The sequence below is a fragment of the Onychostruthus taczanowskii genome, unplaced genomic scaffold, assembly GCF_017590055.1.
Source record: "Onychostruthus taczanowskii isolate IOZ18803 unplaced genomic scaffold, ASM1759005v1 scaffold97, whole genome shotgun sequence".
NCBI lineage: Eukaryota > Metazoa > Chordata > Aves > Passeriformes > Passeridae > Onychostruthus > Onychostruthus taczanowskii.
The window spans coordinates 1,346,570-1,358,121 of record NW_024507768.1 but is presented as its reverse complement, the minus strand read 5'-3'; the positions used below and the strand labels follow the sequence as shown (position 1 = coordinate 1,358,121).

The 11,552-nt window shown below is 51.0% G+C and overlaps 1 protein-coding gene across 1 annotated transcript in view; it reads right to left on the bottom strand.

Moving 5' to 3' along the window:
* The window catches only part of PHTF1 (putative homeodomain transcription factor 1), a 34,888-nt gene extending 23,520 nt beyond the window's left edge, over positions 1-11,368 (bottom strand). Inside the window, exons 1-18 of the mRNA XM_041427165.1 lie at positions 11,260-11,368; positions 11,139-11,195; positions 10,991-11,060; positions 10,294-10,452; positions 9,798-9,957; positions 8,928-9,053; positions 7,957-8,116; positions 6,748-6,939; positions 6,590-6,667; positions 5,481-5,690; positions 5,037-5,165; positions 4,359-4,631; positions 3,714-3,845; positions 3,506-3,592; positions 2,963-3,118; positions 2,479-2,574; positions 1,795-1,920; positions 1,443-1,466 (exon numbers count right to left, since the gene is read on the bottom strand). Coding sequence (XP_041283099.1) covers positions 1,446-1,466; positions 1,795-1,920; positions 2,479-2,574; positions 2,963-3,118; positions 3,506-3,592; positions 3,714-3,845; positions 4,359-4,631; positions 5,037-5,165; positions 5,481-5,690; positions 6,590-6,667; positions 6,748-6,939; positions 7,957-8,116; positions 8,928-9,053; positions 9,798-9,957; positions 10,294-10,452; positions 10,991-11,060; positions 11,139-11,195; positions 11,260-11,298 — 2,271 coding nt within the window. The 5' untranslated portion in view covers positions 11,299-11,368 and the 3' untranslated portion in view covers positions 1,443-1,445. The remainder of the gene's footprint in view (positions 1-1,442; positions 1,467-1,794; positions 1,921-2,478; positions 2,575-2,962; positions 3,119-3,505; positions 3,593-3,713; positions 3,846-4,358; positions 4,632-5,036; positions 5,166-5,480; positions 5,691-6,589; positions 6,668-6,747; positions 6,940-7,956; positions 8,117-8,927; positions 9,054-9,797; positions 9,958-10,293; positions 10,453-10,990; positions 11,061-11,138; positions 11,196-11,259) is intronic.
* Between the last annotated feature and the right edge of the window lie 184 nt (positions 11,369-11,552).

Genomic DNA, 11,552 nt, shown 5'->3' with positions numbered 1-11,552 from the left:
ATCCACGTGGCCTTGGAATGGATGTGCTGGCTGTAAATATTTATCTATTGCACAGCACCTTCACTCAGACTCTGACTGGAGACACACCTGAAAATCACTCATGATTTTTACACAGATCTGAAAACCCAACTCCAGCTCGTGCCTGTTGGTTCTGCACTGTCTGAACCAGGGTCTTGGTTGGCTTTCAGGGCTGTGAGCCAGGGTTTACCCACAAACATGCTGCTGTTCTGGAAAACAAATGCAATTTATTATTGGGTGATTCCTTGATCCCCCCCATTCCAGTAACAGATGTTCAAAAAGATCTTATAAAAATCATCAAGTGCTGTAGAAACCGTTGGTAATGATGAAGTGCTTGTCCTGCAGGTTTATTTGCACTTTTTGCTATATAAAAATGTCACCTCCTTTCACCTCTCACAACTTTTCCTTGCACAGAAAATAGCTGTAAACAATTTACTAGCAAAAATTCTTCTGCCACTTCAGCCTCCTGTGAAGGAATGAGAAGTTCCTCAGTTTTTGCTCTTTTCACCACTAATAAATAGAAGCCATTAGAGCCAGTGAAGGGAAATGTTACAGAAGCCTTCAGATGTTTTCCTGCTCTCCACGACCTTTCTAAACATGAACCTGAGGAAGTCTTTGCTGTTTTTTCCCCCAGATTTCCTGCCCAGGTGCTCAGGGTGAGGCTCTGTCACAGTGCTGGGCTGCAGCAGCTGCTCACACCATGGACAGGATGGAGCTGAGAATTCCAGGGAACAGACGTGGCAAAACATTCTCCAGCTCATCAAAGCTTTGCCTGCAGCATGTTGAAAGGTTTTTCTCCTGTAACCACTGTCCTCAATAATTTCTTTGCAGCAGCCCCAGCCCAAGCCACCAGCAGGATTTGGGTGCTGCTGGATTGGCAGCAGGGAAGGGGAATTCTCCTGGTGCATCCTGGGGTGCTTCAGGATGGAGGCAAAGCCTTGAGCACACAGAGCTTTGAGGAAAGAAAAGCTCTCCAGCACAGCCAGGTCAGTGCAGCAAAGGATTCCCAACCTGGAACATTCCAGTGCAGCCCCAGGAAGGCTGACTGGGCCAGGAGGGCTGAGTCCCTCCTTGCCACGTGCCCAGGGCCCAGTTTGACAGAAACGTGGCCCCAGTCACAGCCACTGGTGTCCCCCAGCTGCAGCTTTGCATGGCTTTAGTGTTTGGTGTCCCTCAGCAGGTGCTGCTGGTTCAGCTGCCAGGATTTGGCCCCATTGATGCAGTTTTTCTGTGCATGCCATGGGATGACATCCCTGATGAGAACAGTTCACTCTGGATGTTGTAGAGCAGTAAAGCAGAAAGAAAACTGCTGATGCATACACTGGGAATCTGTTTAAAAATTGGAATTACAGATTTCTGTCAGTTTTCTTCTTTCTGCCCACACTGCTGGTTCTCTTCTCTGGTGTCTGGTGGAGATGCCCAGCAGTTCATGGTTTAATTTTCCATAACTGCAAAGAGACAAGAAAGGGAGATTGGGTCTCACAGGAATGGTCTTCACCTCCAAGTAACATTCTGTGTCTCCTGCCCATCCTGCTCTGCTCAGTGAGCTCCAGTTTCAGGATGAGCCACAGCAGGACTGGGATGAAGGGAGGAACCCTGGACTCCCACAGCTTCACCTGAAGGGAACTGGAACTGAAGTGAGCCCTGTCCTTCCCCCCAGAACTGGCTCAGGGAGGTGGGGACACAGCCAGCACCTTCTGGGGTCTGTCCCAGTGCAAAGCCAGGCTTCTCTCAGGGCTGTGAGGCAGAGGTGGACACTTACTCTGGGACACTTACTCTGATATTGAATCCCAGCAGGTCACTGATCACTCCTGAGACAGCAGAGAGGATGACAACCCGTGTGATGTTGTAGATCAGTGGGTTCATGGTCAGCCCATAGAGCCTGAATGGACTATCCAGCTCCTGCAGTGACAGGACAAGGGTCCATCAGCACTCCCCACACCAAAGAATTCATCCTCTGACTCTCAGCTTAGCACTGGCACTCCAGCAGACTGGGCTGCCTCTGTGTCCTTCCTGAGATGGAATTGCAGTGTTCCAGAGACATCTCCTGCTGAATCCAAAGGCTCTGCAGCAATCCCAGAGCCTGACACTTCAGGCTGCAGAATCACCCAGCCCAGCCCGTGGACTCCCAGACTCTGCTCACTCCTTCCCAAACCTCTCCCTGCTGCTGGCAGTGAGCTGCAGCATCAGAGCTGCTGAAGGGAAACAAGACTGGAGCAGTCAGAAGCTGTGCTCACCCCAGCCTATGCTCTCTTAATTAAACCACTGCTCATCAAGAGTTCCCAGCACTAATTACCCACACTGGGCTTGTGCTGCTCCCTCTCCTGTCACAGCTGCAGCAGCACTGAAAAATCCCCCTTTGTGAGCACTAGCTCAGAGCCAAGGGAAGGGCAGGGCCACATGGCATTGCCATAACCCCCTGCTGCCAGGAAATCCAGCCATTCAGGCAGGGCACCTCACCTTCAGCAGCTTTGTGGACAGTTTCAGCACATTGTTCACCAGAGAGAGCTGCTCCTTCTTGTTTGGCTTCTTCTCCATCTTCAGGTACAAGTTTATCTGTGACAGACATCACAGGCCAGGGGTTGATATTCCAGCACCAGCCCCCAACTGATTCCTAACTAAGGGAAGTTGGAGCCATTTTTGCAGTCTGCTGTCACTCCTGAGGTAGTGAATTTACCACTGATATCATCATTATTTTCCAATAGTTTTGGCTAACACACATGAACCCAGAGACCACAATAATCTAGAACTTTGGAGCTTGAGTCTGGCCCACCAGGACCAGCTCATCCCCCCATGCTGCCCAGTGCTTTGTTGCCTTCTGGCCAACACAAGGGTTGATCCCTACAATTTAAATTTGATTCCAGTATTTAAGCTGGTTTGAAATACAATAATTATATCCAAACAAAGCACAAAGCCCAGGGGAGAACAAGCTGAAGGGAGCTACCTGCTCAGTGAGCAGGATGGAAATGTTGCTGTATTTCTTGTTGGTCTCAGAGCCCAGAGATGCCAGACGTAGCAGGAAGAGGAGCAGTGCTGCCTCCCACATCAGGAACTCCCAGTTGTAAGCTGCACTCAGAAAGGTTTTGTGACCCTTAAGAACCTGCATGGGGAGAAAACAAAGCACCAAATGTCACTGACAAAGTGCCTGTTCTTGGGAGAGGCCTTCTTGCCTCCTCTGCCCAGCCCTGTGTGCTCCACAGCCACTGACAGCTCTTCCCAGGAAGTGTAAATCACTCCTGTGATGGGGTTACAGGGAAAGGTCTCATTTCTAACCTGCCTTTAGCTTGGAATTGGATATTTTTTCCTTCTGCTCAGAAAAGGAAAGGTTCCTCCTCTCCCCTCCCTCTGTCCAACTAACAGGCATGAAGTGTTTTTCCTTGTCCCTCTGGCACTCTCAGCCAAGCCTTTTGTAGGCTGGGGAAAGAAAAGCCTCCAGCACCTGGAAGGGTTCTCCCTACTTTATAAACCACCAAGGTTAAAATCTCACCTGGGCACAGCAGATAAAAGCAATTGAAAGAGCCAGTAAAAAGACTGAGGACACCACAACATCCACAGACCTCTGGGGGCCTCGTCTCTGCAGAAACAAGGACACAGGGTCAGGGCTGAGTGTGGTGTGCAGGCAACACTCACCACAAACAGCTGGCACTGCCACTGGCACCCCCTCTGCAATAACCAAACCCCATTTCAGGACTCACCTTCAGGTAGGAGCGAAGGGATAACCAGATCTTGATGTTCTCCACCTTCTTGAGCCTGAAGTGAGGGATTTCGTATTTCCTGGCTTTCCGAGCAGATGTGATGTGACTAAAGAGCTTGGCAAACAAAAACCTCTGCAAGTAAAAAACAGAACAATCAATTAGTGGAAAACAGAACAGACTGCTTGGGATTCTTAGTGGTACCTGGCAAAAAGGGACACTGGGGAAGGTCAGCACGAGACCTGGGTGCTCAACCTCTGCAGCAGCAGTTTTCATAGAGTTCCAGATTGGTTTGTATTGGGAGGGACCTTAAAGCTCATCTTTTTCCAGCCCTTGCCATGGGCAGGGACACCTTCCACTCTCCCAGGCTGCTCCAAGCCCTGTCCAACCTGGCCTTGAAGAATTCCAGGGATGGGGCAGCCACAGCAGAGAAGGGACACAGTAAGACCTTGGGGACAGGTAAAGGGGGGAACAGGGGAGTCAGGAATGCTATTGATAGGTACAATTTGTGACTGATCAATAAGAACCTTCCCAGACTCCCCTCCCTGACCTTGGCAAGGGCTGGGATGAGATGAGCTCTAAGATCATCATCCCATTTTTGTTCCTGCTCTCCAGGCTCCTGAGAGGCACCAGCACCTTTAAACCCACCTGCTTGTATGTTCTCTCAGCAACACACATCATGAAGAAAAACATCCAGGTTAAGCACAGCCTTTCCAGAAAGTTGATGGCAGACAGGATGAGCACAGAGGTGCTGATAGGGGCTCCACAGAAGATGTGCAGAAGCTCCATCAGAGAGATGGAGCAGAGCTGCTCCAGGCTGTCCGTGCGGAACAGCCTGTAGAGGAATGGCAGGAAGGCCAATCCGATGGTGATGATGTTTCCCAGCATCTGATACCCCACTCCTTGCTGGTGGGCATTAACCTGGCAAGCAGAAATAAAAATGGGATGATTACTTGGGGTATGCATCAAGGAAAAGGCCTGTTGTGGCAAGCAGTTGGTCTCCCTTCCCTTCACAAGAGCCTAAAATAATTCCACCCATTTCAGTCCAAACCCAAAACCAATCAGCCAAATAATCAACCCCCCACTTTCAGCACCCTGCAGAGACAATCAGTGATAATTAGCACTTGTCAGTCTTTCAAAAGACCTCCTAAATTGGGGGTTAAGGCAATTTTTCAGTAAGAACACGTGGGACAAGCATCTTTGCAGCTGGGGAGGGACCAGTTCCACACCACCAATAATATTTGCACGTGTAGCTGTTTCCAGGGGTTTTGGTGGCTGTTTTCTGAAGTGGGAGGGAGAAGCTGCAATGCCACACAGCCCCCTTACCCTGCTCATGATGATCCCACTGATCTCCAGCACGGACATGTCCACCTTCTTGCAGTCATTCCCCTCCCAGATCAGAGCACTCACTTTGGCAGACGCTGGGCTGGTGTTCTGCAGCCAAAACAGATGGTTCTAGAAAAAAGACAGGAGTGCAAAAGCTGGGTCAGCTCTTTCTGCCTGCTGTAAGCAACACCTTTGCCTAGAGCACATTTGGATTGAGGGGGAAATTCCACTTTGGGTTAAATGCTTTGTTTTGGGATAAGCAGCCAGGCAGAAGGGAGGGATAGACTCGAGCATCAACCACTGACAGAATTTCGAGCAATCCAGATTTCCACTGTAACTCTGGCTTCATCCAGGCTGCTCACCTCACACCAACAGCATCCTACTTTTGGGAAAACAGGGGCAAGAGGGAGAAGCACTCCCAGCTCCCGGATGGAAATCACCAACCTGCTGGAAGACGTCCTCCTTCAGGTCCCTGCGGGAGTCCCTGCGGGAGCGCTCCTCGCTGTCGCTGGTGCCCGAGGAGCGGCACTCGGGGCCGTGCAGGAGATCGTCCCACAGCATGTCCTCGGTCTCCGAGTCCTGCCGTGTGCTCTCCGAGTCCCGCCGGCTCCCGCTGCAGCTCCGGGGCCCCACGCCCAGGCACGACCTGGGGTCCTGCGGCAGCGCAAAGGTCACAGCCCCGCCGCGGCTGCTACAGCCAGCTCCTCCTCCTCCTCCTCCTCATTATCCTCCTGCTCCTCCTCCTCATTATCCTCCTGCTCCTTCTCCCACAGCTTTCAGTGCTCCCAGTCGCACCCACACGGTGGGAATGGTTTAAGACAATGGTTTGAGGAAAAAGCGTTTCTACACCAGAACTCACACAGAGCCCTATAATTCCCTGCCTCCGTCCCCAACCTACAAAATAGAAATTGATGTAGTCATTTTAATACAAAAATGTTCATTTTAATGTCTTTTGCGTAATATGTTTTAATATTTCATTTATATTTTGTATTCATTTATACATCTTCATATTTATAACTTGATATTCACATATTCATATTTTGTTTTTGGGTAGGGGCAAAAAACCAAAGTAGATGAAGTGACTGAGTATGTCTCACAGAACAGATTTATTCCTTCATTACAGGAGTTGGACTTGATCCTCGTGGGTCTCTTCCAACTCAGGATAGTCTGTGATTTTAAAATCAAAATTTATTAGCTTAAAAGCTGCAAGCACAGCACTGCCTCCCAACCACAAGAGCAATTGCAGGAGCAATTAGAGGCAGCTTGGACTGTCCCTTGCTGCCAACAGAGTTACTTATTTGTTTGTTTGTTTGTTTGTTTGTGGTTTGTTTAACAAAGCAGCACAATCAGGATTGTGAACACTGTGAAGGTTTACAAGGCTGCCAAGCAGCAGGGAGGGAAGAGGTCACAGCTTGCACCTGAGGATTCTGAAGCACAATCATTTCATAACTGATGAAATGAGCTTTAAGGTCCCTTCCAGCCCAACCCACCCTCTGATTCTGTGACCCCTGCCAGGCCTGGGAAAGCTCCCTCTCCTGACTTTACAACCATACCTGCCTGTACAATGTGGATTCCAGTTCAGACTCCACAACACTGTCAGAGTCTCTGGCAGCTTTCAGGGCTTGCTTGACCTGCCAAGACCAAAGGAAAACCTCCTCATTATCCACAGCAAAACCAGGTGTGGAGAACAGCACTAATCCCACCTGGGTACCTGTGAGACAGCCTGGTTGAGAGAAAGCAGAGGCCTCTTCTTCCTCTCCTCGTAGCTGTTGTCACTGGAAGCCCCTTCCATGCTGGGCCGTAGCAGGATCCTCTGTGCCAGGCCCTCAGCATCCTCAGCATCCTCAGCATCCTCCTCGCTCGACAGCTCGTCAGAAGCACCGTCCCTGGTGGTGCCATCATCCTACAAATGCACAGCCAAGGCCACCCAAGCACCAGCCTGAGTCCCACCCAAGGCTCAGAGGCAGAGCTGCCCCCCTGGCACAGCCCTCAGTGCCTGCAGAGCCAGCACATCATCCCCACTGAAACAGAATTCTCTTGGCATCAGAGACTTCACAGGTATTAACTCCTTCCTCCCACTCTTGTCTTGCCCCAGAGGTAATGAGAGAGAATTTTGGGTGGGTGGATTTGGAGCTGGAAAAGGCAGGAGGAGGAGGATGCAGCAGCAGCTCTTGGCTGTGCCTTAAGCCCAGATGTATCTAGGAGCTGGGGGGTAACAAAGCCAAAATCTGGGGCTGTGCCCCTGCACCGAGCTCTGCCCCATCCAAACTCCTTCACAGAGAGCAGGTGGGATGGCACAGTATGACACAATTCCACACAGGATCTATTCCAAGTTCTTCATGTGGAGTTGACACACCGCTGGCCCAGAGAAAACTCAAGAGTAATTGCCAAAATCTTTATGTTTCAAAGCTTTCAGCAGAGCTCACGATGCTTTAGCTCTTTCTCTCTCCTCAAGGGATGTCTCAGTCTTGTAAGACAAAATATTTTATGAAACTGCTTTTGAAAATGGCTAATTTATTTAGTCATTATCAGCACTGTCCCTTAATTGATCAGAAGTGTCAACAATTAACAGAGCACTCTGGTAAAACAGACACTCCAGCACTGCCTGTGTTTGACCCAGGGCTGGAGCACCCTGGGATAGGGGAAGGTGTCCCTGGGTGGAATGAGATGAGCTTTAAGACTCCTTCCAACCCAAACTATTCTGGAATTGAATTCTATAATTATGAAAAGAAAGCACCAGCACCTTTTCAGCTGCTCAGTGAGAGGCAGAAAGGGGTTTCTAGGTTAATGCAGGCAAAGACTAGCAGGAGGGAATATCTTGTATTAGACCAAACCATTCAGTTAAATATGAACACACTTACTTCTGGCACACAAAGAACACACTGAAACTGTGATTTCAAAGGATCTCCCCTGGCAGTACCTGATGGCTCTTCTCCCCATCAGAAAGTTTACTTTTCTCTTTGCAGTGCAGCAGCCTGTGCTCAGATCTGGCCTGTCTGGGTTTGATGCCATCACCCACAGCACTCACACCACTTTCTGTCTCAGTCCCTTTCTCAGCTACCAGCTTTACTCCTCTATTCCTAGGAGAGAAAATACAATTAAATGCTTTTATGTCAGGGAAAAACTCTTTGGGGTAAAACAATCTGGTCTTCCCTTGTCACAGGTGCAGCATCAAACAAGATACCTAAGGGATAAATAATTTCCTTTGGCTGACAGGCTTTGTGTGCTGAGTCTGTTAAAAGATTTATATCTGCTTCACCCTCGCTCAACATGTGTTTTGTAACTCTAATAGTATCTTAAAACTTCCAAATCAAGTGGAAATTTTTCATTATTTTTATTTTTTTAAAAAATAAGAGCAATTCAGAAAACAAAAAGTCGTCAGGAAGAGAAAGCACCTGTGAGCTGGAAACTCACCAGGAAATTCACCTGGGAGAACAGGAGAAAACAATGAAATATTATCCCATACAATCTCTCCTCTTTTTCCTTGAGTTACTTTTAGAGAAGCAAGGTGCCAAAGTGAGACAACTGTCCAAAACAGAAGGCAAAATTGCTTTTTGAAATCACCTAAAGCAGCAATATAATCTGAGCACTCTCTCAAACAAGGTCACTTATCTGATAAATAAAAATAAACTGCACCACATTCTGCAGCTCATCTAACACTTGGTTTCACATGATCTAATTTTATACAGGCTAATTTTATATGATCTAATAAAGACATACTAAATATTCCTGAGGAATCAGCTTCCCACACTACCACAAAGGTTTTTAATTTCAAAAAAAGACTGGCAGGCAGTGGGGATGTCAGTGACAGCACATGCTGTGCCTTCATTCTCCAGCTACCAAACTGCTCCCAGTGCCACGAGCAGCACAAACCCAGCAGGGACCACGTACCTCCTCTGGAAGAGCAGGCTGGATAAATTGGTCAGCAGAGATGCAGAGCCAGACTGCTCCTCCTTGCTGGTTCTGTCAGGAGAACACCAACTGCTCCCATCCGCACCCGCAGCCTTGCGCAACTTCCTGAGTTGGAAGACAAGGAGGATTAAGTTGGTGTAAGAAGCTACTTTCAGGTCTTTTTTAAAAGATCTGAATGAGATTTGAACAGCACCATTCAGGTACAGGCAGCATTCAAATGGCTTTTTGGAGGCACCACTCAGGCACCATTCAAATGGCTTTTTGGATGCCATTTTTCTGCAGCCATGCAGAACACTGACTTCCAGTACAAAAATTCTGCCTACACCCCCAGCACGTCAGGGCATCACTGGGAAAAGCACAAGGGACAAAATCTGGAGGGAGTCTTTGCTGCAGCAAGCTGAAGGAGGAAAGCTGGATGCAGTGCCAGCTGGATGCAGTGCCAGCTGGATGCAGTGCCAGCTGGATGCAGTGCCAGCTGGATGCAGTGCCAGCTGGATGCAGTGCCAGAGTGCCAGCTGGATGCAGTGCCAGCTGGATGCAGTGCCAGCTGTCCAGCTGGATGCAGTGCCAGCTGGATGCAGTGCCAGCTGGATGCAGTGCCAGCTGTCCAGCTGGATGCAGTGCCAGCTGGATGCAGTGCCAGCTGGATGCAGTGCCAGGTGGATGCAGTGCCAGTGGGATGCAGTGCCAGCTGTCCAGCTGGATGCAGTGCCAGCTGGATGCAGTGCCAGGTGGATGCAGTGCCAGCTGTCCAGGTGGATGCAGTGCCAGGTGAATGCAGTGCCAGCTGGATGCAGTGCCAGCTGTGCCAGCTGTGCAGCTGAGCCCCAGGGCCCTGCTGCAGCTCACCTGCGGCGCCGGCTCAGCCCGTTGCTCCCTGCAGCTCTGTTCACCTGCGTGGACACGATCTGGCAGTGAACTGTCCCCAGCAGCAGCATCAGGCACAGGGGTCCCATCACTTCACTGGCACTCACAGCAGGCACCAGGAAGTACAGCACCACTGCTACCACTGCAAAGGGGGAAATGGCACCGAGGCAAAAATTAAAAAGTCTGTCTCAACTGTTTTTACTCTGCTTTGTTGTGTTATTATTTAATTCCTGCAGTTACTAGTGCCACGCGCCTTGAAATGCACATTCAGTAGGTTCCAGACAAGATCCTCAGGCTTTAGATTATGGACTGCAGAATCACAGACTCACTAAGCTTGGCTAAGCCCTCTGAGCCATGGAGCCCAAGCACTCCCCCAGCACTGCCAGGCTCACCCCTAACCCATTCCCCAAGAGCATTCTTTGATGTGCCATTCCTTGCAGGAGAAGGTTCATGGCACAGCCTCATGGTGTTCCCTCACCTTGCATAAGGTAGAGCACCAAGAGCCACATAAAAATACGCTGGGACGTGACCTGTATCCACCAGTGGCTGAACAGGGGGAAGAACACCACTCTCACAATTCCCTTCCTCGTCAGCGATGTCCAGGGAATTTCAGGCTTGGCTTTGGCAAAGGTAGAGCCTTGGAATTAAAGGGGACACGAGCCATCATTAACTGTGAATCACAAGAGCTCCCTCGCTGGAGATCCCCTTTGGGCAGCCCCAGCCCTGCCTCAGGCTGAGCAGGGGGTGAGATTTGGGCACCATTCAAAGCTACAGAGCCCCAGCAGACGCAGCTGCAGCAGCTGCTTGTGTTCTCTCAGAGCTCTGCCTCTGACCCTTCCCTGCCCACCCAAACTCCTCCTGCTCTGCTCTCAGGTCTGCAGTGCCCACGAGCAGGGCTCCCCTGGCAGCAGGGCAGGTTCTGCTTCCCCCACAAAGCCGGGATGCACCTGCAGAATCAGGGAATACCCTGAGCTGGAAGGGACCCACAGGGATCGCCAAGTCCCTGCACAGACCCCCAGCAATCCCACCCTGGCATCCCTGGGAGCGTTCTGGAGCTCCGGCAGCCTGTGCCCATTCCCGGGGCAGCCTGCGGGAAGAAGAACCCTTCCTGATCTCCAAGCCACCCCTCCTGTGAGCCCGGTCCCAGAGGGGGGCACAGCGCCAGCTCCGCTCACCGCTGATCAGATCCACGTCGATCAGATCGGGCTGGATGTGCCCCTTTTTCTTCGGCTTGTTCTTGAAGCCCTGCGGGGCGGAACACACGGCAGGGTTAGCGGCGAGGGGCGCGGCGGGGCCCGTTCTCCCCCTCCCCGGTACCGGTACCTTCATCTGGGTCTGCTCCACGGCCTTCTCCCATATCTGCTGGTCGTAGGCCCCGATCTGCGGGGAGAGGAGGCTGAGGGCACTGCCGGCACCGCGCCCGCCCGCCCCGCGCCGCACTCACCTTCTTCTGGTACCATGAAATGGCATCGCGGCAGGCCATGGGGAGCGAGGGGACCGGCACCGACACCGGGCCCGGCACCGACACCGGCACCGACCCCGCTCCCGTTACCCTGGAAACCGCCCGGCGCTCGGCTGGCTCCGCCTGCCGCGCCCCCACACCCACCCAGGCAGCGCCAGCCGAGCGCCGAGCGCCGCCCCGACCCCCCCCGGAGGAAAAGAAGCGGCCAGGCGGGTAAAGGACAAAATCAGACTTTTGTTTATTAAAAAAATACTTTACAGGAAAAAAATTCTATG